The sequence below is a fragment of the Solenopsis invicta genome, chromosome 1, assembly GCF_016802725.1.
Source record: "Solenopsis invicta isolate M01_SB chromosome 1, UNIL_Sinv_3.0, whole genome shotgun sequence".
NCBI lineage: Eukaryota > Metazoa > Arthropoda > Insecta > Hymenoptera > Formicidae > Solenopsis > Solenopsis invicta.
In genome coordinates this window covers 29,338,726-29,352,050 of record NC_052664.1, presented here as the reverse complement: position 1 = coordinate 29,352,050, position 13,325 = coordinate 29,338,726, and the positions used below count along the sequence as shown (strand labels likewise).

The 13,325-nt window shown below is 33.5% G+C and overlaps 2 protein-coding genes across 3 annotated transcripts in view; one reads left to right on the top strand and one right to left on the bottom strand.

The window, feature by feature from the left end:
* LOC105203657 overlaps positions 1-13,325 on the bottom strand; it is a 168,300-nt gene that overhangs the window by 44,297 nt on the left and 110,678 nt on the right. The gene's annotated exons all lie outside the window — the stretch shown is intronic.
* LOC105203659 (pikachurin) overlaps positions 1-13,325 on the top strand; it is a 118,654-nt gene that overhangs the window by 2,460 nt on the left and 102,869 nt on the right. The window contains exon 2 of the mRNA XM_026134187.2: positions 2,217-2,622. Within this exon, the coding sequence (XP_025989972.1) occupies positions 2,505-2,622 (118 nt within the window). The 5' untranslated portion in view covers positions 2,217-2,504. The remainder of the gene's footprint in view (positions 1-2,216; positions 2,623-13,325) is intronic.

Below are 13,325 nucleotides of genomic sequence, written 5' to 3'. Positions count from 1 at the left end.
TTTTATTGCTCGCATCGATAGTTTTAAAAAACGATTGATTTAATAATCAAGATCGTATTTTTCTAAATATTTATATTAACATTTCCAACATTTAATAGTTTTGCACTTCACGTACTTTTGTAATTTCGCAATTATATAAATTTAGCTTGCTTTTATATAATAAAATTTAAATTGTATAGTAAAATTTAAATTAAAATGTTAATACACTTCCCGGTCATATCAGGATATCGTTAACATAATAAAATTTATTTTTTCTTGTTGTTTACGTTTCATCTTTATGAAATAATTGATTTAGTTGAAAAAAATTGATCAAACAAACTCAGAAAATAAGTCGCAATCTTTTTCCGCGTATCTAATTCTTCACAAAGAATTGAATATTCTTTCACAAGCAGTTCTCGAAAGAAGATTCGACGAGCAATTTTTGATTTCGCGGATACAATAGTTAAAAAATTCAATTCTCAACGATACGCAAGAGGATATGATATTTTATCGCACTTGATAAGACACCGGAGCGTAATGCGATGGATGTAAACTCGATGCGTTTTATTCACCGACTGCTGCAGCTTATATCGCGCGACCCGGGGATGGAAATTTCGGCCACGAGGCTCTCTACCAGGGTAATCTTATCTGCCGCAACTTCGTGACACCAGCCGGTGACTTAAGCTGAAACGTCAACTATCGGCTACGACAGTCGATATCGAGCCCCGCGTCTACTTCGATCCTCGTCGAAATCTAATGGCAGCGGATGCGATGTAGCTTGGTCTGATATAATCGACAAACCGATTACTTAACCTCTCGAATTTTATGAGCCTGCCAAGGGGTTTTTATACGTTTCACGTCTTTCAGTTTTAATTTCAATTATTTCGCGAAAATAATATGGATTTCTTGCAGCATACATAATAGATTTGTTTTCCCTTTAATTATTTAATTACGAGAGAAAGAAAGAAAGAGAGAGAGAGAGAGAGAGAGAGAGAGAGAGAGAGAGAGAGAGTTCCGTTTTTTTAATCTAGATAAAACGTCTTAAAATAGCAGGAGCATAAGAAATTAAAGGGGTGCATATAAATAACGATAAGGACTATTCCGTTTCACGTTTGGAAAATTTATCGCTTAAATTAACTATCTAAATCGACATGGCCAATGAAATGAGATTTGCGCGTGATATTAACTTATCTCGTACACTGTTTCGCATAACGAAGTCACGTGCTCCGACAATACCCCGAAAATTTAATTTTAACCACAATATATACGGCTAACTTTTTTTTCTGCAGCTGCGTACTTGGACGCGGCGTCTTGCATATTCACGTAACGCTCGCGTCTGGTGACACCGCGACTCGCTGCAACGGAAAAGTGCAACGCGAGCCTGGCAATAAGCGAAAAACCTAATTCCAAGGGCGTTAATACTCGCGAGTTCGCGCGTTAATCCGGCCGTTGCAGCAATTCGCCTTACATTTTCCGCCATGCAAACATCCAGCCTGGCTGTTCTCGGCAAGAGGATGCCTGCGTCTCGGGAGTTCTCGCGGCAGAATGCGCGATTATATCTCCTATCTCTCCGTGCTCCGCGAATTTTGAAAAAAAAGAACGAAAGAAAAAGAGCGAGTCGGAGATAGAAACCGAGAGCGAGGCGAAAACAACCCCTTTGTGCGAGCCCGCGGGAAATATGCATGCCCGCATTGATATGCATACGGTGTCAAGTAAATTTGCATCGGGTATCGTGCGAAAATAGAGACCTATCATTTGCCATGATATAACGAGAATAGTAAACGCCGCCGATACTTTGTTACGTACACGCCATTTGCAACTGAATCGATCTCGACTTGTGTCAATTCACTTTTGCAAAACTATGAATGATATTTACGATTATCGCGATAGCTGACTTAACTCGTCTCTCACAACGCGCCACCATTGAGAGTTTCTACAATTTCTTCAGTGACGATTGCTCCTCTTTGTTGTTTTTTGTTAATATACAAAATTAAAGAACGTTTACATTGGGTTACATTCGGTGTAGCGTTCGATCAGCAAAACATTTTTTTGGGAATTTCTATAAAAATTTTGTAAATAGTAATCGCATTGTGCATGATCATTTCGTAAAATGTTTGAAACGTGGCATCGATTTTATAATAAATTAATGAAAATTATTTCGAGGAAACGTATATTCTTTTCTTTCGCTGTAATCTAAATTATTCTGTTTTACTTATTAGTTCTTTTGTTTATTTTAGTCCACAGATAGTCTCGATGATACTCGCGTGATCGGTTGTCGCAGCATCGATTGTCGTACTTCACCGTGTAGTGACGAGTGTCTCGGACTGGTGCATCTCGAATCGTCTGGTGCTAGTACTCGCGAGTAATTAGTGATTCGACAGATTAAGGGAGAGAAAGAAAGAGAGAGAGAGAGAGAGGGAGAGAGTGTGTCTCGCGTGTGCCGCGTAGTGATCGACGGGATTCGCTGGAGCATGCGACAGTAAGGACTTATCGACCCCAGCGACGTGCATGTTTATCGCTGGACAATGGCTGGACTACGCTACGTTTGCCGGCTCTTCATCATCCTGGGATACCTGTCGGTCGTTCCGGTGCTCGCCCAGAACCCCGTGGAGGAGAAGACCACCTTCGAGGCTGCTTTCCAAGGTGAGTCGTTTTTATTTGCCCCCCCTCACCCCCTCCTGCCCCTCGAATTTATGGACTCCCCGGTAACTACCATTACGTAAGTGGTATGATATACCGAACTGACTTCTGTTTTACGGCCAGTATTACTGCAAAAAGAAGCTGCGGATCATCTCGTGGGCACAAGATTGATGCACAACATTCTTACTCCGAAAAACTTTTAATGTACGATTGCTCCGTTATTTTAACAATAGTAAAGTTTACGTTTATGAATTAAATTGATGATCTGCTACTCTATCCATACATATCTTACAATTAGTGTCGCGTAATAAAAGTTATTTATTTTACAACGGCTGAGTAAACTGTATAACTTGCATCGCGCAATGCAGTGAAAGAACTTTATGGACGCACGTACGTACTTAAAAAAAATGGTCCTTTAAATTTTTGCAACTACAATTTTTGGTTGTTAAAAATTAACTAAGGTAGATAAATAATTAGCAAATATTGTGATATCGTATACGTTTGGCACCAAATTAAATAACGGAAACAGAATTTACATCCAAACTGTGAAAGAACATTTTTCTGTGCCTATTGGTAAGACAAATCATAATTGTTATAAAATTTAACTGTGTAATTGGCAATAAAACTTAAATTTTTTTAAGTATTGTTAAAACTTTATTGCTGCTAAATTTTATATGTAACAAACAATATTTTGGCAAAAACAAAAAATAGCGATAAATATTTGTTGTAACACCCAGAAATTTATCTACATCAGCAAAATTTTTTTTTTAAGTGATTAATGCTTATAAAAACTCGTAAATTATATTTATTTAAAAAAATTCTTATTTTTATCAATTACATTTTAATGCATAGATAAATACAAATTTTCTTTGATCTCTCATTCTACTCCATTTCTAAATAATCTTGCTGACTGTTGTAGTTATATATTTACAATTAATGTTACATTTTCATGTACAGTGACACGTATAATAACGGCTGCAGAAAGGATTTTACTTATTTTTTACAAATTAAAGATAATTTACTGCTCGGATAGAAACGCATGTTTCTTCAAAATGAATAAATTTTAAATACCTTTTGTTTGAGAAATACATATTATACAACAGAAAATTATTAAACTTTCTGTATTCAAAATGCAAAGTTTCAATATACAAGACAATATACGCAGCCGTTAATTATGAATACTACAGAATTAAAAATACAAGCAATCAAAGAATTTTTATATGCATTCATTGTTAGCTAACAATGAGCTTATGAGCTTTAAAGCTAAATGCATAATAGAAATTATTCAGTTTATAATATGATTGGTTCAACGTGACGTTGATAGACTATATAAAAGTGAAAAATATTTCAGAATTATGTAATATTAATGAAAATAATCAAGAAAATTTTGCTTTTTGTTTCTATAGCTTCATTCATAAAATCCTCATTTTTAATGGTTACTTTTTCATGCATATTATTGTTGTTCCAATTCAATCTTTTTTTCATGTGAAAATAGTCTAGACGTAATTACATTAAAGGATAAAAAAATAAAAAGATATTTCACGGTATATTGCGTTGAACTATTTTTTAACAAATTTAAATTCAATTATCCAATATATTTAAAAAAGTATTAAAAATCAGTAATTTTTAAATTACAGAATAATCTATAAAATTCAAACGTTTTTAGTTAATTAAACTTTGCTGGAGAGAACAGATAACATAATCTTAAAATGAGAAAAGGAATTAAAAAAACAATATATATATATTTTTTTGTAATATATATTTAAAAATATAATATATAATAAAATATATAATAAAAAAAATATATTTTTTTTTCTTTTGAAAAAATGATTTAAAAATTATTAATATAAAATGTGTATTTGTCTATTTTGTATGTTAATTTAATTTAATAATTGGATTAATATAAAGATGAAATATAATGTAACAAAAAATATAAAAGAATTAAAAAATGAAAAAATTCAAGTTGCTTTTAGCTTATAAATGAAAAAATGTAAAAATTATATTTTTTTTATAGCGAATCAAAAGTTGGATGTATCTTGGATGTATCTCAAGGATTTCAGTAAATCTTGAATAAAGATTGAAATGAAAAAGTTTCAATTAAAAGAGAATAAAGGAAGTTAAGTTCATCTTATAGGGAACAAAACAGCTTATAATGTACTTTTGTTTGTAGCCTGGGGCTTATGAAAGTTTGGTGACAATTCGTCGTTTATATGGATCATAGATTCAACTTTTTATTACTTTTTCTCTCTTTATCGTTGCGTGTTTATCTTTATCTTTAAGATCTAGACGTATGTTCTATTATATTTTCAAAGAATCCTACTGTAAGATAGAAAAATTCGTATTCGTCATTTTCACGTCTACCTTTTGATTAGCTTAAATCATCGACCTCGAGAAGTACCACTTTAAATAATTGAATTCGTTTTTAAAATACATTTCATATCGAAAATCCATATCCATTCGGCAAAAAGTTAACGACAACGTCTCTCGACAGCTCTCGACGTGAAAAGTTTGTACGCGGAATAGAAGAACCTGCACCGGCGTTTTTTCCGTTATTTCGAAAAAAAATTTCCGCGGGTTTACGCCCATTTGCGGCGCTGGTTGTTCTTAATGAAGCAGGCGGATAATTTTTGAAAAATTACCTCGCGGTAGCTGAATTCCACCGAGCGACGAGCTGAAAATTCGTGCGAACGGGAGACATGAGGGGAAAAAAAAAGAGTCGAGCCAGCGAAATATTTTGCGCCAGTCAGTGAAATATCTGTCGGTTGCCGGCGCGACTGTATCCAGTTAATTGTAGCCTTCGTATCGATCCTCTCGAGAATGCGAGAGTGCCGTGGGATCGAGCCGCGCGATAATGTTCGCAATTTCCAAGCTGCCGTGTGCAAACACTTTTGACCGCTCAAACGACGACCAGCTTTTGCTTTCGCAACGTCCACGTATTTGAATATTCAAAACATTCCGAGAATGTGGTAATGCCTTTCGACTGTGCGTCAATATGTATGCGCCTACTTGTTAGTCAGCCAAATCGTAATAACGCTAATTGCGTTAGCGCGCGATATTAATGGTACACGCTTAATACGCTTGCGCTTTCAATTAAGCGACTTGATGTCTGCTTTGTTGTACGGCACAAATATTGCCGCTTATTTTATCATACATATAGCAATAAATGGGAAATAAGGGAGATAACAGCGATTTAATTACAATGAATCGCGATTGCGTTGCCGCATTATATTTAAGGTAAGATAATCCACGTACGAACGCGTTTAATATCATGCACCCAAGCTTTTAAGAAGCCGCGATCACGCAGGCATGTAATTAAAAGATTAATTAATTCATTAATGAAAAACAATAATTGAAACGCGATCGCCTTTGTACGGGGGATAAAGAACGTGTCAGTTGTGCGATGCATTCTACGATATCGTCGCGACGCGAAACGTGTTGATTCGACGGTAAAAATAACACCGTTGGCCTATGCGCGTTAAATTGAATTATACGTGACCTGTTGAAATGAATTGAATTCCAGCAAGGCCAACGTTATTCCGCGCGGAACTATTTGGCGGATTCGTAGCGGTCGTGCAAGTATTTATGCAACATTTACGATCGATTAATGCGCGGAGCCACACGAGAATCGATACGGCAGTCCCGCCAAAAGCCATTAGAGCTTTATATTTCCGCCATTTTCTCCGACCGACATTGGCCGGCACGCCGTATTGTGAGCTCGCTCTCCATCTCGACTGCCAATATTCCAATGGCAATAACGCGAATAATGTCGACCGATTTTTCATCGCGAATGAATGGCGAGCACGTCAGTGCTATTGCGTGAAACAAGATGACTTTCATTTATTTCTCATGACAATCAGCAGGCGTATTTCATACTGGATGAAACTGATAATTACAATGGCGCGAGTTTATATGGCTGACCTCTCGAGGCAATAAGTAAAACAATTTGCAACATAAATAAACATACATGTATATGATTTTGCATGCCCTGGTATTTCTCAACTATTCAACTTTTGGAATTTTCAATTTTTCATTTTATTTGCTAAAAATATAAAAATTTCATGTAATACTCTAGTATTACGTTTGAGTATTTGTGTAAAATTTGAACACACTTCTCTTATTGGTTTAAAAGTTATTTAATTTTTTGTTTACTCTTGTGATTCTTGTGTAAAGTCGCATTTGGCAGTACTTATTTACAAATTTGATGGAGAAGTACAACATTATTAATTAAATAAAAAATTTTACATATACTAATAAAACTAATAAATATTCGTGCAAAATTTTATTTAGATCTACTTATTATACTCATTTAAAAGTTATTTATTTAAAACTGTAGCAAAATGCAGTAATTTTCGCTGCACAAATAATTATAAATTAACTTTTTTATGTTTTCTTCTTTGAAATAAGTTTCAAGACTAAAATTTGGGCGTTTGCAAAATTTTTTATTGTTGATTAGGAAAAATAAATACATCTAGAAAAGTCTTCAGTTTTTATATTTTAACTTATATTGTGTAGCCAGAACATCTTTGAGATATTTTGTAATTTTAGAAAAATTTTCGAAATAATACAAGTCAAAAGATGAATATACTTTGTATTTCTTAAATCGTTATTATTTATCAAACTATTAGAAGTTTTTGTCAAAACATAATTAATACATTAATTCTTATACAATTATTGAAATCTCTATTGCAAGAATTGTGTGTACACTGTTTATATTTAACTATTTAATTACCGTTAAACATTTTGCAATTAGAAACTTCCGTCAATTTAAATAAAACTAATAATGAGTTTTCAAGGAAAATAGTCCGTGTTTATTATGTAAATTTGCCACACTATATTATTAAATTATTAAATTATTAAATTTTCTAAATTTACATGCGGAATATGAATATCATATATCGTAGCTCTAATAACTTGCATAATACAGGACTAATAGCAATGCGTATTTACACCGCAAAACGCTATAGCCGCGTTTTCATCCCCAGTCGTTAAACAAAGTCCGTATACATTTTACATGGATATTCGCGCATAATTTCCTCGTGTATAGCCGCTATTCTCAGAAAGCTCGGCCCGCTATTCGCTCGCGACCTAAAGGGCATCAAACGCCTACGATATTAATCGCTCACTACCCATTAGCAAATGGGCCCTGCGCGGGTTTCACTCGCACAGAGGGAGCGGTGCGCACGCGAGTTATTAACATTAATGCGCCCTTTCTACGTTACGCAGTGGCGCAATTCTCCACGCGTAAACTGTTACGCGCGTGCTATTGTTTAACGCATTTCCGAGACATTAAAAGTCATGCCGGGGGATTTAAGTGTGCGATAACGCTACCGCCGACGTTGATTAAAAGCGCGCGTTGATGCGCGCGCGTACGACGAAAAAGCGATAGATAATAATAAAGTGGACCAATTTTCCCATAACTCAAAGATTGGCCGATTAAAAAGCGATTCGTGCTCCCAACGACTGATGGCGATTAAAGCTCTAGAGAGAATAATCGAACTTTGCGTCGGATGGGAAAATTATGATTGCGAATGTTGGTTTATTAAAATTTACGTGGCTTTCGCGTTCAATGACATTTCTAGAACACAAACCTCGTTTGACGGAATATAAGCAGTTAAATCTATCATGTCAATTATTGTTAACTAAGCAATGAAATATTAGTAGTATTTAGTATTTCCTCGCATCGTGTTTGTACACGCAATAAATTTCTGCACTGAATTACAGCAAAATTATTTTTTTGTTGCTAACATTTGAAAATATTCATTTCGCATGTTTAATTTTGCCTTGAAAAAAACGGTTCTGCTGAAAGATCTAAAAATTTCACAACATACTGATTTGAAAATTATTTTTTATTAAACTCCTAAAATAATAACGAAGAAGCATAATGAACAATGCCGCGAAAAAGTTTTGATATTTCAGTAACCAGCTTGAACATTCTTATTAATTGTTGATGGTCTAATAAAAAAAAGTTATTTTCATATTTGCCAAATAGGAGCTCTTGAGTACTTTAGAAAACCGTTCTTTCTGTATAATTATTAATTGATTTCGAGATTTATTAATTTTTACTTGTTAATCAAACATAACATGTGTTGTGTGAATTTATTCGCTTATTAAGTATTCATTAATTCTGTCGTGGAAGGGGATGCACTAAAGTACTTTATCAACTTTCCGTGAATATCGATTGATAATACATTTATATATATATATGTGTGTATATATAGTGATAAATTATGGAAATCTATGAGTTGAGCATACTTATCTTATCTGTTTTGAAAATCAGTTTATCTGAAATCAGTTTATTCTTATTAAGAGAGAAAATTCTATTTCTTCATTAAAGAATAATTTACGGAGCAAGATCAAAACATTTTCAAGTTTACATTTTCTTTTACATCATGATATGCGTCAATTCCGTTTAGATAAGGACATATTTTGCATCTTTATAATTGTTGTAAAATTATGAGATACATATTTTGCATAGGAAATTCATCGTCGTTTATTTACAAAACATGTTTTCCTTTCTATATTATTTTATCGCATGGCATAGTGTATAACGATCAATACAAAAAAGGGAAAAGTCTCTCTCAATAAACGTACATTTAATTTATTATACTTAAAATGTATTATTCGACCGAGATTTAAATAATTCATTCGCTGAGAGACTTATGGTATTGTTTATCGCTATTTTACGGTGTCGTATGACATACTTTTTATTTTTCCTGGCTGTACATTTTGTAACTGGCTATTCATTCCAGGTCACGCGCACCGGTTAACCAACACGTGATATAAACATTATTGTTTCACATAATATTCCGATGGTAATAAAAAGTAAAATAATAACAAATAAAATAGAAAATAAGGAACAATAATATTTGCAAAGAAATAATATTGGAACGAATAGTCTTGATTTTGAAATATCTGAACATAATATGCTCTCTTGACAACTGCCCATGACACAAACCGTGTTTATGGCTGTTATAATGGCCACTCTACTGTACTTGGAGTTACCGATTATACCTGTCTACAAGTGTTGGAGTATCGCGGCATACGAACGATTATACATGTCATGGCATTGCAGGCAATGTAGCAACGTCGCTTTGCGCCGCGTCGCGTTGCGTCGCGTCGTGTCGCGTCGCCTCGAATCAAACCAAGACCTATATTGTACTTAAGGCCATACACAGCATAGTTTGCGTAGCTCTATGTGTAGTAGAATCATAGCCTGCATATATCAGCCTAGGTGCACATGTGCCATGCAATCAGTTCATTCGCCCGCACCTTCATAAGGGGATGCAAACACTAACATGAATTCCGTTTTATGGAGAGGGACCCAATCTAAACTGGCTCATTTTATCCCGATATTTCAGTTTCCGGATGTCTGCCTTATAAAGAGGAAATCGCTTTACGGCTTTTATTCAGTATAATAGTATTTACGTTGACAGACTTACGTAAACGTGAACAGATGCTGCATTATATATTTTAGCATGACTCGTCAAAGAGTTTGCTAAAATAGAATGTAACAAAAGGACGAAGCGATCCGTGTAGTGACCGTTTTAAAATATAATATATTCATTTTTGTATTTTACGTCTGTATTTATCCCGTGTATACCACATCCGTTATTTAATTTCATCCGATTGCGAATTATTTGCAACTATTTTCGCCTGTTTCCTCCATGTGTCAACATTCATATGCTCTAACCACATATCGCGTGTGCTTTGAATTCCGCGTTTCATGTGAAAATGTATCCGCGTAATGAGAACTTGAGTATTCCCCGAAAGTCGAGTAATTACCCGGATGTGCGGTGTATATCCGAGTAACCGGATATCAATATCTCGAGTCTGAACTCATTGCTCTTTCGCCAAAAGTAGAGCTTAAACGCCCTTTAATGTTGTAAAGACCCTTTGCAAGAGAATATACTGCACAATAGAAAATTATTATAAAATGCGAAATGAAAGAGTAAAGATAGAGATATAAAAGAGATGAGAAAATACATCCACGTGTTCCAAAAGTGCATATAAGATTTCGTGCGATCGAACAGCGGGGGGTCGAGATTACTTAAGAAATAAATAAATGTATTGAAAATAAGAGCACAATTTCCAAGTATTGACGATCATGGGTATCTAAACAACCGCCGAAAACATAATTTTTATCGCGTTCGACGGAGCATAGGTTTTATTACGCGTGGCCGGTGCATCGACAAGTCAAGTGCAATGCGATATATATTTCCCGGTAGCGTATCGCCATGAAAATAATGCTGGTTTTTTCCCACGCGGCCAGTTTTTCGTAAAGAGTAGAGTACACACGACCGAGCCGGATATTGGAATTTTCAATGTCCTGTGTCGGCGGCAGGGGGTGGGTAACTATGGAAGAACATAGTGCACCGGGGTGCAACGAGCCGCGTGATTCATCGCAGAACGCAGCGCAATGCAAGTTCGGCATGCATGCGTCGTTGCACATCCAACAGTGGATTTTTCTTCTTCCAGTATTATTTCTCGCTTCGTGTTTTATTAATTGTTTCGTTATGCGAACACTTAGTTTTATGTCCGCCAATTCCCGTTTTTTTTTTTTAAGCTCGTCCTTTTCTACGTAGAAAACGTAATGCAGGTACTATATTTGATTACTATATTTGAAGCAACCGTAAGATCCTGTACCTAACTCATCCATTATGTAAATGCGAGCTTCCGTATATATATATATATAAGCTGTAGTATAACCCTGGCGTACAAGCATATGATAAACATGCTTGTTTGCTGTTCAATTAGGGCTTCTATCTCAACGTGGTAAACACGTAAGAAGCTAAATATTAAAAAAATTTAAGGTTGCTCTCGTAGCTTTGAATATAAGATAGGTACAAAATATTTATTCTGCTCGTTTTTTATAGTGCTATATAAAATACATGAGAAGTTTACGCACCGTTTTATATTAAGAGGAAAATATTTGGTACAGGAAAAACGCGCGAGTCACTCTGTGTAACATAGAGTCACTGCACCGATCGCTGAACAATCACTAGTGAATGACTATTTTAGAAAAGTAATAAAATAATAAATTGTGAATTAATTGTATTTGTTATGATCTAATCGTCATAAAGATTTTATAAAAATAACACTTTTTATTTAAAAATGTAATTATGTTAAAATGTCATTTATATGTTCGTTGATTGGTGCAGTAATCTTACATTCGCTTTTAGTACAATATTTTAGTAACTTTAATTTGTTAATTATATTGTAGAAAAAAAAGTAATGTCTATAGAATATGTGTATATTTATACATTCATGTAAAGTATATAGGCTTTATTTGAATTTATTCGTATAAATGGCAGAAACATGTTGGCTGAAAAAAGCCTAAAAATATATTCATTAAAATTGAAAATCAGAAATGAAACCTAGTTGATTAAAACGTTTTCATAAATAGAGCGACAATATAGAAATGTTTTAATTGTATGTATCGTTGTGCGGTCGGCTGGCTTTATATGAGGTCCACTTAGCGAGCACTTTCGTTAAACTAAAATTAAGTGTGAAATATACGCATTAGGTATGCATATGTGCAAATTGAAAAGTCCGCATACAAATTGAATGCGCTTTATTTTCATTCGCGATGTCTGTCCGAAAAATAAGCTCGCTTGAAATAAAAGCGCCATAAAAGTTTACTACATTCAATGTAATGCATTTTTATATTAAATCTTTTCGGTTTTCTTTCTGTTCCCATCCAATCGTGCTTTATGTAAGCGTTTCGCAATATGTCGCTATTTTGACTACTTTACGAAATCGAGAAAACATGTTATTATTGTGAATATTTAATATTGACATTACTAAAATGAAATCGCTATTCGCCTGCAGTTCTTTTCACAATAGTATATTACAATTGTCTTTTTAAACATTATTCGTGAATACTTTATCATTATCATTGTTACATATGAATTTTTAACGAATTAAACTGTTAGTTTTTTAAACATGTAGTAAAAAAACATGCTTAATTAATGTATTGTTTTTATTCATTATTATTATTATTTTTTGTACATACACTTCTTTTTGAATTATTAAAAATATTATTTTATGAGTGTACAATTTAACTAAAGCAATTTAAAAAAAAGGAATTTTAGAAATATCGTATTTAATATTTTAATACATTCCGCAAATTAGTTTAAATAAAAAATTCTCATTAATAATGTTGAAAACAGTGTTTTTGAATTATAAAGTGATTAAAGTTAATTAATGCTATTGCGCAATTATTGGTTCTCACAATTCAAATAATATAATATTTTACAGTTTAATTAACTTTTAAATTTCTTGTAAATAGGCACTGCTTACGCTATTTAAATCAATAAAATATAGTATTGCTGTTAATGGATCTGTGAAACGTTATATTTATTCATAATACTTTTATTTGGAGTTTTTATTCAAATTTGTCGTATATATGACATATCTCACAGACCTTTATTGCTACAAATTAAAATACAAAATTTGTGTATTTCACAGTAAAATAATTTAACACGCGTCGATATGATGCAGTGGAGTTAATAATATAGCACAATAACATAGCCTACCTTTGTTTGTAAAATACGAATGTATTCAAACCTTTAGAGAATATTTAAAATAATTATTTTTAAAAAATAGTTATTATATAAAAGTATAACATAGAAATAACTCATAAAAATATCATGATAATTTGTAATTTCCATATCCTGTTACTTTAAATTTCTATTACAAATAATTAA